This window comes from Leptinotarsa decemlineata, unplaced genomic scaffold (assembly GCF_025532065.1).
Source record: "Leptinotarsa decemlineata unplaced genomic scaffold, Ldec_3_MD MMD2_tig00026340_RagTag_RagTag, whole genome shotgun sequence".
Classification (NCBI taxonomy): domain Eukaryota; kingdom Metazoa; phylum Arthropoda; class Insecta; order Coleoptera; family Chrysomelidae; genus Leptinotarsa; species Leptinotarsa decemlineata.
This window is the reverse complement of record NW_027412694.1, coordinates 11,482,582-11,498,511: the sequence shown is the minus strand read 5'-3', so window position 1 is coordinate 11,498,511 and position 15,930 is coordinate 11,482,582. Positions and strand designations below refer to the sequence as shown.

General features: G+C 34.8%; 1 protein-coding gene across 1 annotated transcript in view; it reads left to right on the top strand.

The window, feature by feature from the left end:
* Nucleotides 1–15,930, top strand: part of Dhc98D (Dynein heavy chain at 89D) — a 114,807-nt gene that overhangs the window by 94,569 nt on the left and 4,308 nt on the right. The window contains exons 22-24 of the mRNA XM_074183569.1: nucleotides 130–261; nucleotides 6,958–7,337; nucleotides 14,839–15,018. Coding sequence (XP_074039670.1) covers nucleotides 130–261; nucleotides 6,958–7,337; nucleotides 14,839–15,018 — 692 coding nt within the window. The remainder of the gene's footprint in view (nucleotides 1–129; nucleotides 262–6,957; nucleotides 7,338–14,838; nucleotides 15,019–15,930) is intronic.

Here is a 15,930-nt window from a genome sequence, read left to right as displayed (position 1 = left end):
ATTTTATTTAAGACGTGTTTCGGTACAGGGTAGCTTGAATACAATTCAATGTGAAAATTACACAATTATTATCATGGATAATTCATTTTTTTATTGTGAACCCATCATTCATCAATGTGTACATTTTAGATTTCATCGATGAGTTACCATTAACAAATAGTCCAGATGTCTTTGGGTTGCACCCAAATGCGGAAATTGGATATTACACTCAAGCTACAAAAGAAATGTGGAGACTATTGATTGAGTTACAGCCTCAAACTTGTGAGTTTATTTTCATATCACTGTTTTCGTAAAATGGTCATTTGATCTTCAGTGGCTCAGTTGAAATACTGGAATCAATACCTATTGTATTATAGCTTTTTATATCCAATGGATCAAACGACCTACCTTAAAGAGGTTCAATCCAAATCATATAAACATATTGGTTCTTCCATATTTAACTCACTGTACAGGGTGAGTCAGATTCCCTCGAGCCATTGCTATTAGGGATAACAATTATCCGAATTCCTCTTTCTTTTCGCAATCATATCGATAAATACTATCTTTAAAAATTATTTTTCCGCATACTGGGTGATTCAGCCGAGCGTGGCTAACCAAAGTTATATTTTTTCAAATGGAACACTCAGTATGACTAAGTCACTCGATCCCATATTGTTTTAGCTCTCTAAGGAGCTTTTGTTTTTCAATTTCCATTGCGACATTGTCAAGTTATTTCAGAAAAACCTATTTTGCAGACTATTTTTTTTAATTCACCACCCGCGTGTCTACAGCAATTAAGTGGATTTTTTTAGGAATAGTTATTCAACATCACTATGATAATTTCGGGAATCTAAACTTTCGGAAAAAATATATAGGGTGCTCGGTAAAAACGGTCAAGTTTCATTCATTTTCAAACAGACATAATTCAACCTTCTCAAATGGATCACCCTATATTTTTTCATTTGTATGAAATTTTTCAATATTTCACAACATTTTTCATCAGATATATCATATATGAAAAACATATATTTTACAAATTATACCCAGTTTTATTAATTGTTGTAATCATAATAAATGCATTTATTTACGTTCACTTACTCAACATTTTTTCAATATGAACAATAACGCCTGAATTTTTTATTGAATAGAGGAGTCCAAAAGATATTCAAAATGACAACCATTTTTTGCAACACGTAATGCCAGTCAATTTTTAAACGAACACGCTACAGGTCCACCTCTACCTATCCATTTTTGATTGAAATGATAGTTGATGTATTCCCGTACCTCAGTTTAAAAATGTGGTGATGCACCATCTTGTTGTAGCCACATTCTAAGTCTTGTTCTACATGGAACCACGTTCAGTAAATTCGAAAATTAATGCCAAAAAAATCTTACATATTTCCTTTCAGTGAGATGCCCATTCATCAGAAAATAACAGGAAATCGAAAAAATAATTTTGCTGATTGATCTTTTCTAAGCCCCATCGGCAAAATTGAACACGTTTTTCAAAATCTCTTAACTCTTGCATCAATTGCATGTGGTAAGGATGAAATTTGCTTGCTCTTATCTTTCGAGAATATCCTAATTCCCTGTTCAACAAGGTGAAGAGCAATTTGAAATGTATTATCTTCATTTGTTACAGGGCAGACACGTCCAAACTTCTCGTGATTGACATTACCAGTTTTTTCAAGTCTTATTTTTTCATCTGGTTGTCTTCTTTCGGATACTTCTCTTTGTAAATCCGAGTTACAGGTTGTTCCATTTGAAAAAGTTGAATTATGTCTGTTTGAAACTTGACCGATTTTACGGAGCAACCTATATATTGTTTCCGAAAGTTGAGATTCCTGAAATTATCATAGTGATGTGGACTAACTATTCCTAAAAAAATCCACTTAATTGCTGTAAACATGCGGGTGGTGAATTTAAAAAAATTGTCTGCAAAATAGCTTTTTCTGGAATAATTTGACAATGCCGTAATGGAAATTCGAAAACAAAAATTCCTCAGAGAGCTAAAAAATATGGAATCGAATAACCTATTCATATAGTGGGTGTCCTTTTTAAGAAAATATAACTTTGGTTGGCCAAAGTTATATTTGACTGACTGAATTATCCAGTATACGAGAAAATAATTTTTACAGATAGTATTTATCGATATGACAGCAAAAAAAATTAGCTCGACTCATTATTCGTGATGAAAAAAGATGGCAAAATTGATTGTGGGAGACCTATAAATCATTCCTAGAGTGGGAAGTTACATACTGGAGTACAGACATGTTCATATACTTTGGTTTGAACCTTTAATGTAAGTCGATTAATCCATTAATTAAATTTCACATGTTTGTTCTTCGGTATGGGTATTTGAAATACTATAAATAATAAATAACAATAAATTGATTGATATAGCCGGTTACTACATGGTAGGAGATCATAATGAAAAATAATAAATGAAACTTTCTATGTTTTTTACCACTATCGTTACTGGAGTTTCATCCTATATGGACATTTTCAAACTAATACAATGAAATTGTTTTGTTGTATTAGATTGAAAATGTCCATATAGGACGAAACTGCAGCAACGATAGTTACAAATAAAAGTTGTAAAAAACATAGACACTCTCATTTCTCATTTTTCATAATAATTAACAATAATAATTAGTTCAGTAACAACCTTATTCTGAAACTACTACGGTATACATATAATTATCTATTTTTGTTCAACATACTACTAGAAAAATTCTGGTTTAATACTCCTGTTGCATAGGGTCTTCCAACAGAGACTTTATTCGGTCTGCCAAATCACCATGAACGGATAAAGCGTCTAACAATACGTGCAAATAGTAACATTGTTTTATCAAAATGGGTGTTTTGTTGGAACAAAGTACCGCGCGCTTCACCCATTTTACGGTCCCCACAATGGTCCTACCAAGAGGACTATTCGCAATGTGGTGGATAAATTTGAATCCACTGGTTCAGTAAACGATAGACCAACACTCGTACGTCGACGAAACGAAAGATCTGCCGAAAACATCGCCGCTGTCTGTGAGAGTGTACAGAAGATCCTGAGGCAGTCGATTTCGCATCGCTCACAAGAATTCGGCTTTTCGCAGACCACAACTTGTTGAATTTTGCATCGTGACCTGGGTGTGCAACTGTCCAAAATTCAAGTGATTCAGGAACTGAACGTAAACGACCGTAGACACCGACATGTGTTCGCTGAATGGGCTCTGTAGCAGTTGACAACTGACGTTAATTTTCATCGAAAAATCATCCTCAGCGATTTCTGGATAAAGGCTGACATTTTAACGTTTTCGTTTTCACTCACTGCGTATATTTTTGTTTTAAGGTAATCAATGTACCATCCTGTACCAATCTGATAAAAACGTATCAACCTACCTCCCATGTACACATGTACAGTGTCCACGCCCATGTAAATAATCATAAATATTGTTTATAGTTATTGGAATAATCTTGAGCTGACTCGTTTAACGTTCATTTTGAAAGCCGTATATTGGTAAATTGTCAAGGAGCACCTATACACTTGCAAATGATATTCTGTGTTGACAAATTTATCTTTCCGCATTCCATCTCTCTTCTTCTAATAAACTGTTAGACTTCGTTTAGTTACGATAGTGTCTAGTGTGTGAACTCTGTGAAGATCCCACAAATTTGACAGATTTATTTCTGAGAACGACAAGAGTCGACAAGGTGAATTCAGATAGGGAGTACCGATCCCTTTCAATTAGAAGCGAATCATGTTATGTGATGTATAATGGCAGTACCCTTTTGTGTTTGATATTAAAAATATTGTCTTTTGGAGAATCTGGTTGTCGATTCATTTGCAGAAGAGAACCCTCTTGGTACCAGAGGTGAGTCCACTACTCCATTGTGTTTTTATTATTCCAAGAATGTACGCGAATATTCTTATAGGGTTTTTCTTCCCTACGAAAAATTTTCTCAACCTAATCCTACATCCCGAAGGATTTGGAAACGTTAACCAGGGCCACAAGAGTGTTCCTATTCACTGATTCGGCTCCATTTATCCATTTGGATGTCCTCTTTGACTCAAACAGAGGTATTTTCTACCATAGTCCGGATTTACCAATTAGCGAGTGATAAGGCGAAAAGAAAAAATACAACCACTCTTCCTTTCTTTCTGCTTTAGGACCTCATCTGCTCTACGATTGTAACTCATTTAGAATCAACGTTGGATGAAAAACCAGTTATAGATGATAGAGTTCTTTCAGTATTATAGTTTTGATTTAATATTTAAGTTCTTACTTTCGATATTCAACTGTTTATATTTAACCATTCAAACAAACCATTCATAATCATTTATATAAATTTGCTATATCATCAATATTCAAGCCCTTTTGAGGTAACATAACTCACAAAAACATCTTATTCCCCATTAGGAAAAATTCATGAATTTTGCCCTGGGTACACGCTTTTTCTTATATATTTATATATACTGGTATCAGCAAGTTATCCGTCAAGTAGGCTTGAGAAGGTTCAATATATATGATCGTATGCTTTGTTATAATTGCATAATAGTACCGTACGACTTGATATTTATCTCATTAAACAATATGAAATGGGGTATGTCTTTCTTTTATTTCAGCTGTTGTTTCTACTCTCTACCTTAGGTTTCTGATCTTTGTAAAAAGACAAAACAGGGAAAAGGAATAACAACATCTCGAGTATTCTTCGCCTTGTTTTCGAACAAAAAACGTTCAATTGTGAAAAATCCGATCGCACAGTCGCCTGATTCATACGCGTGAAACATTACTTTAAAATTGTATTCTTTGCCTGCCTCAAGAAATACTCATTATTCGGTATTCCATGTCACAGAGTGTGACAGATAGGCACGAATATTTCCTTCCACGATCCATATAAAGTAGAATCAACGCGTAATTCTTGTGGTGATCAATCCACTCCCTGTTACTGAACTGTTACTACTGTCTAGAGCCTTCAATATTTTCCTAATTATTTGTTTTTGTTTAGCTTTCTTCATTGGTTCAGGCATTTTACACACAGAACCGTCTTTACCCGGGGGTTCAAGGGCGAAGAGTTCTATGGGGAGCAGCGTCGAGAACTAGAAATTGTGAATATTATTTATTTGGGTACCTTTATTCTCATTCCATCTCAGCGTCATTGCATGTACATATATTAAAAATGTGTACCAGTCTAGAATGTCGGACGAATCATATTTACGACATTACGACTTATTACCTTATGATACCTACTTGCCGCCTTTGGCACGTGTCATATCGGTCATTATGTGGAAGTTAAAATAGCTCTTATTGATACTTATTTTACAATTCAAATTTATTCAACACGCACACGGTTAAATCTCAAATTCCAAGAGCTTTAGTTGACATAGTCGTAGCCGTTCGTATGTACTTGAAGTGGCTCCTAAATTATTCATTTTAGGCGTAAATCCGTTTGAATTTACAAACTTTTTCTCAATTGAGCAAGAAATAGATCTATTTTTAACAAGCTTTTATTAGCTTCACTTGTATGTATGTATGTTTGTTTGTTTGTAACTCTCCTTTTCATTTAATTTTTATTCCCGTTTGAATGCTCGGGATCTATATTTGACAGAATTATGAGACTCAAATGCTAAAAATTGAAAGATCAGGAAAAATTAAAACTAAAAAAAACAAATACAAAAAATAAGAAAAGAGTATTCTCAGATGCTAAGCTTGATCAATTGAAAAATGAATTGAAAAATATCAACATGTATCAACTTTATTCCTGAATTTCACTGATTCGGACTTCCATTGTCTACTATATAAAATGATTTGATATCCCTGAATCAACTAAAAAGAATAATTAAAAATGAATAGCTGAAAATAACAATTATATTAAGCAAAATGAACCTGAAATGAAATAATGGTGAAATAAACTACAAGTAAAAATATAACAATTGAATAAATAAAAATTAAAGGAATGAAAAAAGAAAATAATAAAAAGTGTAGAGATTCCAAGTCACGTTAGTTAACGACGTTTCGATTGTTAGTATCTACAATCGTCTTCGGGTGATGACTGGACTGATTCCTCCAAAAGATGACTATTTATAGGTCGTTGAAATACTTTCACTTATTCCTGCTTTCCATTTTCCGCTTCACTGGTTCCGTAGGAGATGACCGTTTTGGCGGGTGTTGGCCATTTTTCGCTTGAAGATGGGTTTCCATATGTTGCGTATTTCTACGCTGACCTGGCTGAATACGTTGTTGGACAACATGTATGCGGCTTCCTTGAATTTTCTCCTAAACCAATGTTCCTTTCTGTGCAAGATCTCAGCTTGGGACCACTCGATGTTGTAATGATGGGTCCAAACATGGTATGCTATTCCTGATTTGCTGGTTATATTGTAGACAATGGAAGTCCGAACTAGTGAAATTCATCATGAAACATTGTCAATCACCTTCAAACAATTTGGACAGTACCTAACAGTTTTGGTAATTTTGAAATGATTAACGTAACCGAAATAAAAGTATAGCGCACTACACTGGACCTACCAAGTAATAACAAATCCAACAATCCTGTTGGTACCTATCAACAACACTCTGATAACTACAAACGGTTGCAGACATTCAATTTAAATAGTATGTCTCGTAAGTGATCCTAGTGTTTTTGAAAGAGTTCGAGAGTCGATGTGAAGAAAATTGGATTCTTGCCTCCGAGCGGGGGGTGATTATTTTCAACAGTTCTTGTAGATTACATGTAATTTTTTGTTATAAACTGTTATTGTCAAAATTTTGTTTCGTTCCGTATCTTCGAAAAAAAGCGCCCTATCAAAAAATCATCAAAGGACAAAATATTCTTAGAATAGTCCACATTATAGTCCCTTAAATTTTTGCCGTTTGTTTAGTAAACACCCTGTATATTGGAGAACAAACATGTGAAACGTAATTGATCGTAAATATCAATTTTATTTTTCTGTTCCTTAGTTTCTTCACGATAATGAATTTTCAGCTATGTCTGGAGAGGGAATAAGCAGGGAGGAGTTCATAGATTCTGTTGCTAAGGATATACTGAAAAAAATCCCAGAGGAGTATGAAATTTGGAAAGTAAAGCGTTATTTTCAACGGATGATGTCACCCACCGTGATTGTTCTCCTTCAGGAGCTGGAGAGATTTAACAAGCTCATAAACACGATGAGAAGGACTTTGACGCAGTTACAGAAAGCTCTATCAGGAGAAATAGGTATGGACAGTGTGCTGGATAACGTCGCTTATTCGTTATACAACGGTCAGTTACCGAACGCATGGAGGAAACTAGCACCCGCTACATGCAAGAACTTGGGAGGATGGATGGAGCATTTTGAGATGCGCCAACAACAATACTTCACATGGGTAATAACATGATCAACATGCATTACGTAACTTTTGATACGACCATCAATTATTGTGACAGGGATGACACTGTTATTACCGTTTTTTTTTCGGTTTCAACGGCTACTCTTGTTTTGAAATGCAAATTAACCACGTAGTTCTAGCTGTAGGACTCTGTAGAGTCTTATGAACAACTCCAAATACTGTATATTTCTTGGTGAATAAAGAGTTAGGTTAACATATTTGAAATCTATGAGAAAAAAACGAATCGTGGTGACCTGAAATGAAAATGAATTAACGATGAAATAAAAATAAGAAAAATATTATTACAGTACAAACAAAAAACATGAATCCTAAGAGGAAATTGTGATAAAAAGGAATAAGAAAAAGATTTGAAACCAAGCTTATTTCACGATGTTTTGATTGTTAGTATTCACAATCGTCATCGGGTGATAACGGAGTTATCAGTAATTTGTCGAACTCATTGATTTTGTCTATCAAAAATAGAGCTAGGAAAGGATACTTAATTGAGTTTCAGAGGCCATAATCTGTTCTCGTCTTCAAAATTAAACAAATAAAAAATGGTGGTTTGTTAGCATTCAACCGACACCAGTAGAATAATCAGACTTACTCCTTACTTCAAAAACGATGAATATTATTTGATTCAATTACTTATAGACTAAGGTCCCAGAGCGACCACACATAACTGAAACATAGATGAAACCGTAGGTTCCCAGTTAAAGCTCCACAAAAAATAAATAAACTTGTTTTAACAGGTCTGATTTTCAAATATATTATATAGGTAACTATTACAAAGTTATTTCATTAGTCAGACAAATTGTACTGACCGAACATCCCCTAAACACAAAAATTATTCAGACGAGAGAATGAGCGCCAAAGCAATATACGCATGCAGGCACCGGAAATAACCAAAGATATATTAATTTAACAAAAGTGTACAAGCACTTGGGGCCATCTTTGTGTAGAAGTTTTCCAGGATTCTATGCATTGACTGGATGTGACTTCAATCCCGCCTTTTTTAAGAAAGGTAAAAAAAGACCATTTATTATATCAGTGAAGAAACATGAATCAGCAAACGTTTATGCAATTTGGAGATCCAGATTCGTTTACCAATGGGCATTTACAAGAAGATATTTTCAATGAAATATAAAAACTTATCTGCGAGATTTATAGTGTCCATGGCATACTCGACGTTGGTGCTGACTGTCTTCAACTGGTTTTAAATAATTTTAGAGTATCTAATATTAACGAAAAATTAAATCCACAAAATTATAAATAAATTATGCTAGAACAATGGTCGCCAACCTGTCGATCGCGAGCTACCGGTAGCTCGCGGAGGCAATTCTGGTAGCTCTCACAACGATTTTAATTTAAAAAATACAAACTGCAAAAATCAGAGAAGCTTCCGAAAATTCCACAAAAAAATCTAATTGTCATAATATTAAACATAAACAGCGGCAACGTTGCGGTGAGCTATCTGCCGCTGACGCCATCAAGCTAGAATCGGCTAGAACCGACCAGCCGGATCAGCGCGTTAGTGTTCGAGAACGATCTGGAATGCTTTGAACGGGATAAATACGCACGGCGCGGCGACATTGTGCTTAGTTTAAAACTGAACGCGTAACCAACGTCCAGCGGTTGGGTTAGTAGAGAACAACAAAAATAATATTATGGCAAGCAGTTGTAGGAAGGTAAAGACACCACTTTCATTCGGAATGGGAAGAACAATACTTTTTTACAGAAGTTAAGGATAAAAATATGTGTTTGTTATGTAATACTTCGGTCTCCGTTGCTAAAAAAGGAAATATTGAGAGACATCATAAAACTGTACATTCTAATTTTGAAAAATCATTCCAACTATAAGGGTCTGGTGGCTTTATGTCGTAAAGATGAAACTTTTTCGCAATTTCTCTGTTACCACCGCATTATCCATCAGCAAGCATTATGTGGAAATTTCCTGAAACTAAACAACGTTATGAAAATGGTGGTAAAAATTGTGAACAAGATTAGAGCTCAAGCGTTACAAAGAAGATAATTCAGAACCTTGGCCGATGAAGTTGACTGTTAATACGGAGACCTACTCCTTCACTCTGAAGTCCGATGGTCAAGTAGAGGACGGGTGCTGAAACGTTTTAATGATGTCCTATCTGGCATAGTTCAATTTTTCAAACAACGCGATGAACCGACTCCGGAACTAGAAAACTCAATCTGGCTTAGAGATTTTGGTTTTCTCGTGGTCATTACCGAGAAATTAAACGAACTTAATTTGCAGCTTCAGGGGAGAGACAAAGAACTAGCGGAAATGATTTCTGATATAAAAGCATTTATCAAAAAGCTGGAGTTTTGGGAACAAAACCTAATTAACAGCGATGCCAAGCATTTTCCTATTATTTCAGAAAAAATATCTCAAAATCCATTAGAACCCTATGACAACAAATATCATGTAGAAATAATTTCTACCCTGAAGAATAACTTCAAAAATCGTTTTAAGGATTTCAATGAAATGACTTTAGTAGCGCAGTTTGTTGTTTCACCCTTTATGGAAATTGATATCCAATAGTTTGCAACTTGTGTTATGCAGAACTTTGGCGAAGACATCGCTGCAACAGAAATGGAAGCCATTGAGTTTCAAAATGATTTAGCCTTAAAATCGTTAGTCTCAAGTACTGAATGTATCTGACCTATTGTAAGTAAAGACAAATATTCAGTTCTATGCCGTGTTGCCTTGAAAGTGAAAGCATTATTCAGTTCAACCTATTTGTGTGAATCTTCTTTTTCCAATATGAAGTTTATTAAGAACAAATCGCAATCGACTTACAGATGAACATTTGGATAATTGTATTCGAATGGCTGCATCAAATTATACCGCAAACCTTAAAAAAAAAAATATCGATGAGTCTGAATGTCAGCCTTCTCATTGAACGTGCTTTTTTATTTTTCATTATTAACTATTTTTAAATACGTGACATGCCGTTGTGGCTGGATAAAAGTTTGTGTTTATTTTTTAAACAACTTCGTTTGATAGGTAGGAATGTAGCTATGAACAAGTACGTACTAGTAATATTAGTTATTTTGTTATTAGTTTATTATTAGTACCTATGTATTATGTATTACCAGTTATATAGTAAAATAAATACATATAATGATAAATTAACTGTGGATTATTTCATTTACGTTGCGTTACGTGGCTTCCGTGTGGGTAGCTCGCTGTTTATTCCAAAATTAACAAAGTAGCTCAACACATTGAAGAGGTTGGCGACCACTGTGCTAGAAGTATACCAACATGCAAGTCTGAGTCATTTCAACAATTCTTCCGAGCTAAATACATTGCTAGCATATGAAACAATGCACATCAAAAGCAACCTACCATTTTACCTCTTGAAAACAACAGGTGGACTTTACAAGAAAACCAGTATCATTTTCATTGCTTACCGGAAGACGTTAGTGAATCGGATACTGTACTTTGACTTCGAATTTAAAAATGTTTATATTTGCAGTTTCATGTTTTATAATTTTTCAATCTATCTTTTTAAAGAAGAAGCTGCCAACAACGACAACATATCTGATGATGATGAGGATGATGACTCGAATGGACAATATCGCATTATTGGGCTAATGATGAAAATTCCAATGATTATGGCGATGATTACGATGATTGAAAGATAAACAAATACTTCCTTAACCTAATCATAGTTTTTTATAATATGATTTTTGTTTCAATTGTTTCAACTAGTACCTTTTTATAATGAAATGAAAATCTGTTTGAAATCTATTTTTCCGTTAACCAGTTGTCGTATCCCTACGAATGACAACCCTCAGAAGTCTAAACTTGTGCGAGCTAAGGATTAACGAGGTCTTACCTTTTAACGTGAGATTCCTTCATAAAATCAAATTGTGCCGAATAAATTCATAAGCGAATCTCACCACTGAAATTGACCAGGAAAGAACAAGTTGTTCTCACGCGTCTGCGAATCGGCCATACAAAAATAACACACCTTTACTTGCTCCTAGGAGAACAACATCCTCTATGTACTATATGCCAAACAGTACTAACGATACAACATATACTTGTAGATTGTCCAAAATATGAATAAACCAGGAGACAACATAATATAACTGGGGCAATGAAAAATTCTATGTGATGATTGACGAACGTTGAGCAACATGATGGCATTTTTGAAAGATGCAAATATAATAGATGAAATTTGAAAAAGAAACAACAAGTCCGCGGCTAATAACCTAGCAGTTGATGCCGCAAAAAAAATCATTTTCCCAAATATATGCAATAAATTAATTTACTTAAATATTAAGTTGAAGTTCGTCTTATTTGAATAGAGATGCAAAAATATTGAATCGAAAGCAGTAAGTACTTTGAAAATATTTAAATATTATACTCTGAGACGCATGCAATGCTCTTGCTCTCATTCTCTCGGCTGTGTTTACGGGATATTTGCTCACTACAATTTGTCTGACTGATGAAAAAACGTTGTAATAGTTACCTCAATAACATATTTGAAAACCAAACATGTGAAAATAAGTGAAGTTCATTTATTTATTGTGAAGCTCTAAAGCGTCCATGGAAAGTATCTGACACATATAAAAATCAGTCATGTAAATTTAGGTTGGGTATCTCTTATTTTTAGTTACCTGTCTTACCTAGTACCTGCCCAGGTGTCACAAGACGAGCCCCACAAGCACGCAGGTATTCAAAGAACATGTGACGGTACTGAGAACCTAAGGTATCTTCTATGTGAAAATAAGTTATGTCTGATCACTCTGGGATCTTGGATTATTATCTCTCTCTCTCTCTATGTTAATGGCTTGTAAAGTGAAGATGGAATGTAAAGTAGCAAATAAAAGAACTATGAACACAATAACGACGAGATTGACCACTCCGGTGAATTGTAGATAAAAACCGCAACTTATATCTTGCAGTTCCTTTTCCAAAACTAGGCTTATTTTCCAACTTCTTCAACAAATATTGAAAGTGATTTATAATATGGAATTTGTCAAAGTTTTTGAACAGCGTTTGAAATTTGTGATGTTCAAGATGTTCTCTTTATTGCAATTTTGCCGCTTTCCATATATTTCTTCAAGACGGAGAGCCAAGTACGATCCGTTTCTAAAAAGATGTGAGAATGTATGCTGATTCCTTGAAGTAACTCCTCTTAGCATATGATTCATTGGCTACCATTTTCTTTTTATTCCACTTCACTAGATGGTCATTATAGGATTGCAAAACATTCTGACAATTTCGATCATATTAATTGTCTACTGCTAATTGTATCTGAAACTCTAGTTAGGAATATCCAAATTTTCTTTTCATTGTCATCCTTTCGATAGAAATGATCATCTCCGTTTCCATTTCCTTCCATGCCTTCCGACGTCTCGTTACTTTCATGAAACTTTACTCTTCTCTAAGTTGATTCCATCCATTTTTATATGGTTGAGACGTTGAGAAGATCAGCATAAATTTGTTTATGAATAATGTCTTTGTCTTTGTCTAACCGCTCGATTCAGTTTCTTAACTTAACTGCCCTCTCTGGACGAGAAGCCGGCCTTTTATATCGGTAAAGGTCCATCGTAGAATTCTGTAGTCTGTTCGGTACTCGCCTAGACTTTTCGCGGCTGTTTCAGACTGCATTTTTTGCGATGAGTCATGTATTTATTCGATGAATTGGCTGGCGTATGGATCAGGGGCGGCTTCAGATTTGTTACAATAGTTACTCAATCCCGTGGTGTTGTTGCATTGTCATTTGGATCACCCTGTTTATGTGGAAGATCTTTTGTGGTCTGGTATTGGTATTTTTATTTTCTGTCCGCGATTCCTTTTGGTTGAGTGTTTTTGTTTTCTATTTTATTTTTATCAGCTTAGGTTTTTGTGTTCCAGTTCTTTTTTTTAGCTGTTCTACTTGTTCTTCCAGGATCGATTTGTTTTCTTGGAGTAACCTGATATTGTTTTCTAATGATTTGTAACTAATTTCTTTACCTTCCAGGATCCTTTTGATGCATTCATTTTCTACCATCACTTTTTTAATTTTTTTTTTGGAAACTGTAATCCATTGCCACTTATCTTCAGATTCCTTTAGACCATCTAGAATCTAGGGCAATATTTATGGTGTTTCTCTTTTCTAACCATATTGTTTTCGCAGCAAACTACATGTGATGCATAGTTTCTGTTGTACGTGTGAAATCTTTAATGGCGCTGGTTCATTCAATTATAAGAATAATAAGAATTAAAGGACCAGGGAGATCACTCCCAATCAATGCAGAATGACGACGAACAGTTGGGTCCACTCACCTGTTGTTCTGTCGACGGATAGGATGTCCACAAGGCTTCGAATGTGTGTTCTTCTGCTGCACAACACTCTAGAGTTTCGATTTTACACATATAGCAGTCATATAGCTAATCACAAAATGCGGGAAAAATACTTTTTTAAGCGGAGTACCAATTTGCGGAGCGAAAAATGGCCGTATTCCTGCTGCTTCTTTTCGCGCATGTCTGAGTTTTCCCCAACTGCATTTGCGCGGTGAAAGAATCCCGTGTGGTTACAGGGGAAAAAAATAATAATAATACCCAAAAAATAAAAGTGAAAATTTCCTCACTCAACCTTTGCATTTAGGAAGGTAATGAAACAAAAATAATACTAAACTCAAAAAATAATATGATAAGGTGAACCGTAAACAGTACGCTTTGTCACATTCTAGACATTTATTTTTTTCAGTAAATTTCTCTTACAATAATTGCAGAGATCTTCACTCACGTCTGCTTTCGCGGTCATCTAGATATCGTCCTCTCCTCTGCGCTAATAGGTTTTATCAAAATGTTTCCCCCATTTTGCAAACCGTTATCGCGTTCTGTTATAAATAAAATTCATCACACTTTTTTCAACACCAACTTTATAGGAGAAAACGCTGTTTCCACCTGCCATAGGTTTCATCAGCGGTGTTAGGCTGTACCAAGAATGCATTGCTACACTCAACTGTCCCTAAAGAACAAGCTTGACACCATCTATGGTATCGACATAGAACTCAATCCTCGAATATTAAAGATAAACGAGGCTCCCCTTGGTGGTCATTTGGTCCACCGCCGACAAGAGTCGTTCTCTGCCTTCTACTGCAGCTCTCATCGTGAGAAAACTAGTTGAAAACCTCGCGGGAAGGAAGGCTCGTTAATCTTTTATATTCGAGGATTGAGTTCTCTGTCGATTCCATGGATGTCCTCTTCGTAAAGAATGTAATCACCCCCCCTTTTTTATAAACAATTATATCAATATGATCTAACGACTTTTCAAGATCAAGTTATTTGACAATCTCTATTGCGGACTTGATGTCGGCTATCAAAAAAGAATTCGGATCATTATGATTTTGATGTCAAGCTCTGAAAACATCAGGGAAGTATCTTTTATGTGATGGTATATTATAAATCATTTTTCCAAAAATAGTGAATATTCCTGTTGTGAATACAATACAATGAAACTCGTATTTCTTTCTTTCATAGTCAACCACCGGAGAGCCTACTGTCTTGTGGGTATCGGGTCTGCACATCCCGGAAACTTTCTTAGCAGCCCTGGTACAAATAGCATGCCGTCTCCACAACTGGCCTTTGGATAGATCCACTCTTTATACTTACGTCACTGAGTATGTGGATCCTATGGATGTCATATTACGTCCATCACAAGTAAGATATATTCAATTTATTTGTATTCCAACAAAAAAAAAATGGAATGAAATATTTCTTTCTAATACATGATGGCAGTATTTTTAAAATAACGCTGAAAACAACAAAACAGAAAAAATATAACAGGCACAGTCTCGAAACTCTGTCCACTGGTGAAATAAATATCCATGATTGTTTTCATTTTTTGTGCTGTTTGGACAAATACTAGAAAAATATCATTAATTTTTTTATCTAAACATACCGTTTCCTTTAATTTGGTGTTTCCAGATTTTCTTTCCAATGTTTCGTATTCCCTAAATTTATCAATTAGTTTATTTTCCTAAATTCATTAATATATCACAGCATTCAATTATTGTTTTCAGGTAATGATTCTCATCATATATTGATTCGTATCTACTAATATTCAATTGCTTATCAACAGTATAAACATTTAATGATACATTCCACTGCTGAAATGACTCACTGCTGAAATGAACTGAAAACAAATATTTTCATGTGACAAGAAAGAAAAGAAAACGAAACACTTATTCAACAATTTTTTCTGAAAATATTAAAACATTATTTTACACCCAGTTCCAATCCATGAATTGGAAAAAGCTGTGTCTAAACAATTTTTTTCTCTACTCACATTATGTGATCCGATACCTTGTGTAAGATCATTCATCATTTAGGTTGCCCATTATGAACTAATGTCCGATTAAATAATGTCCGATACCAGAGCCCAAAATCATTGTTCTTTGTTTAATAATGAAAAAATACGAGTCAAAATTACGTGTCACGTACATACCCATCATTTTTCTTGCTCTCGAACTAATTCGTGTTCTGAAATATCCTTGAACTAATCTAATCTGTCTCTGCAACTCAACGCTCTCATATACTTGTACCATATCCGAATATTCTCGATAATGGTTT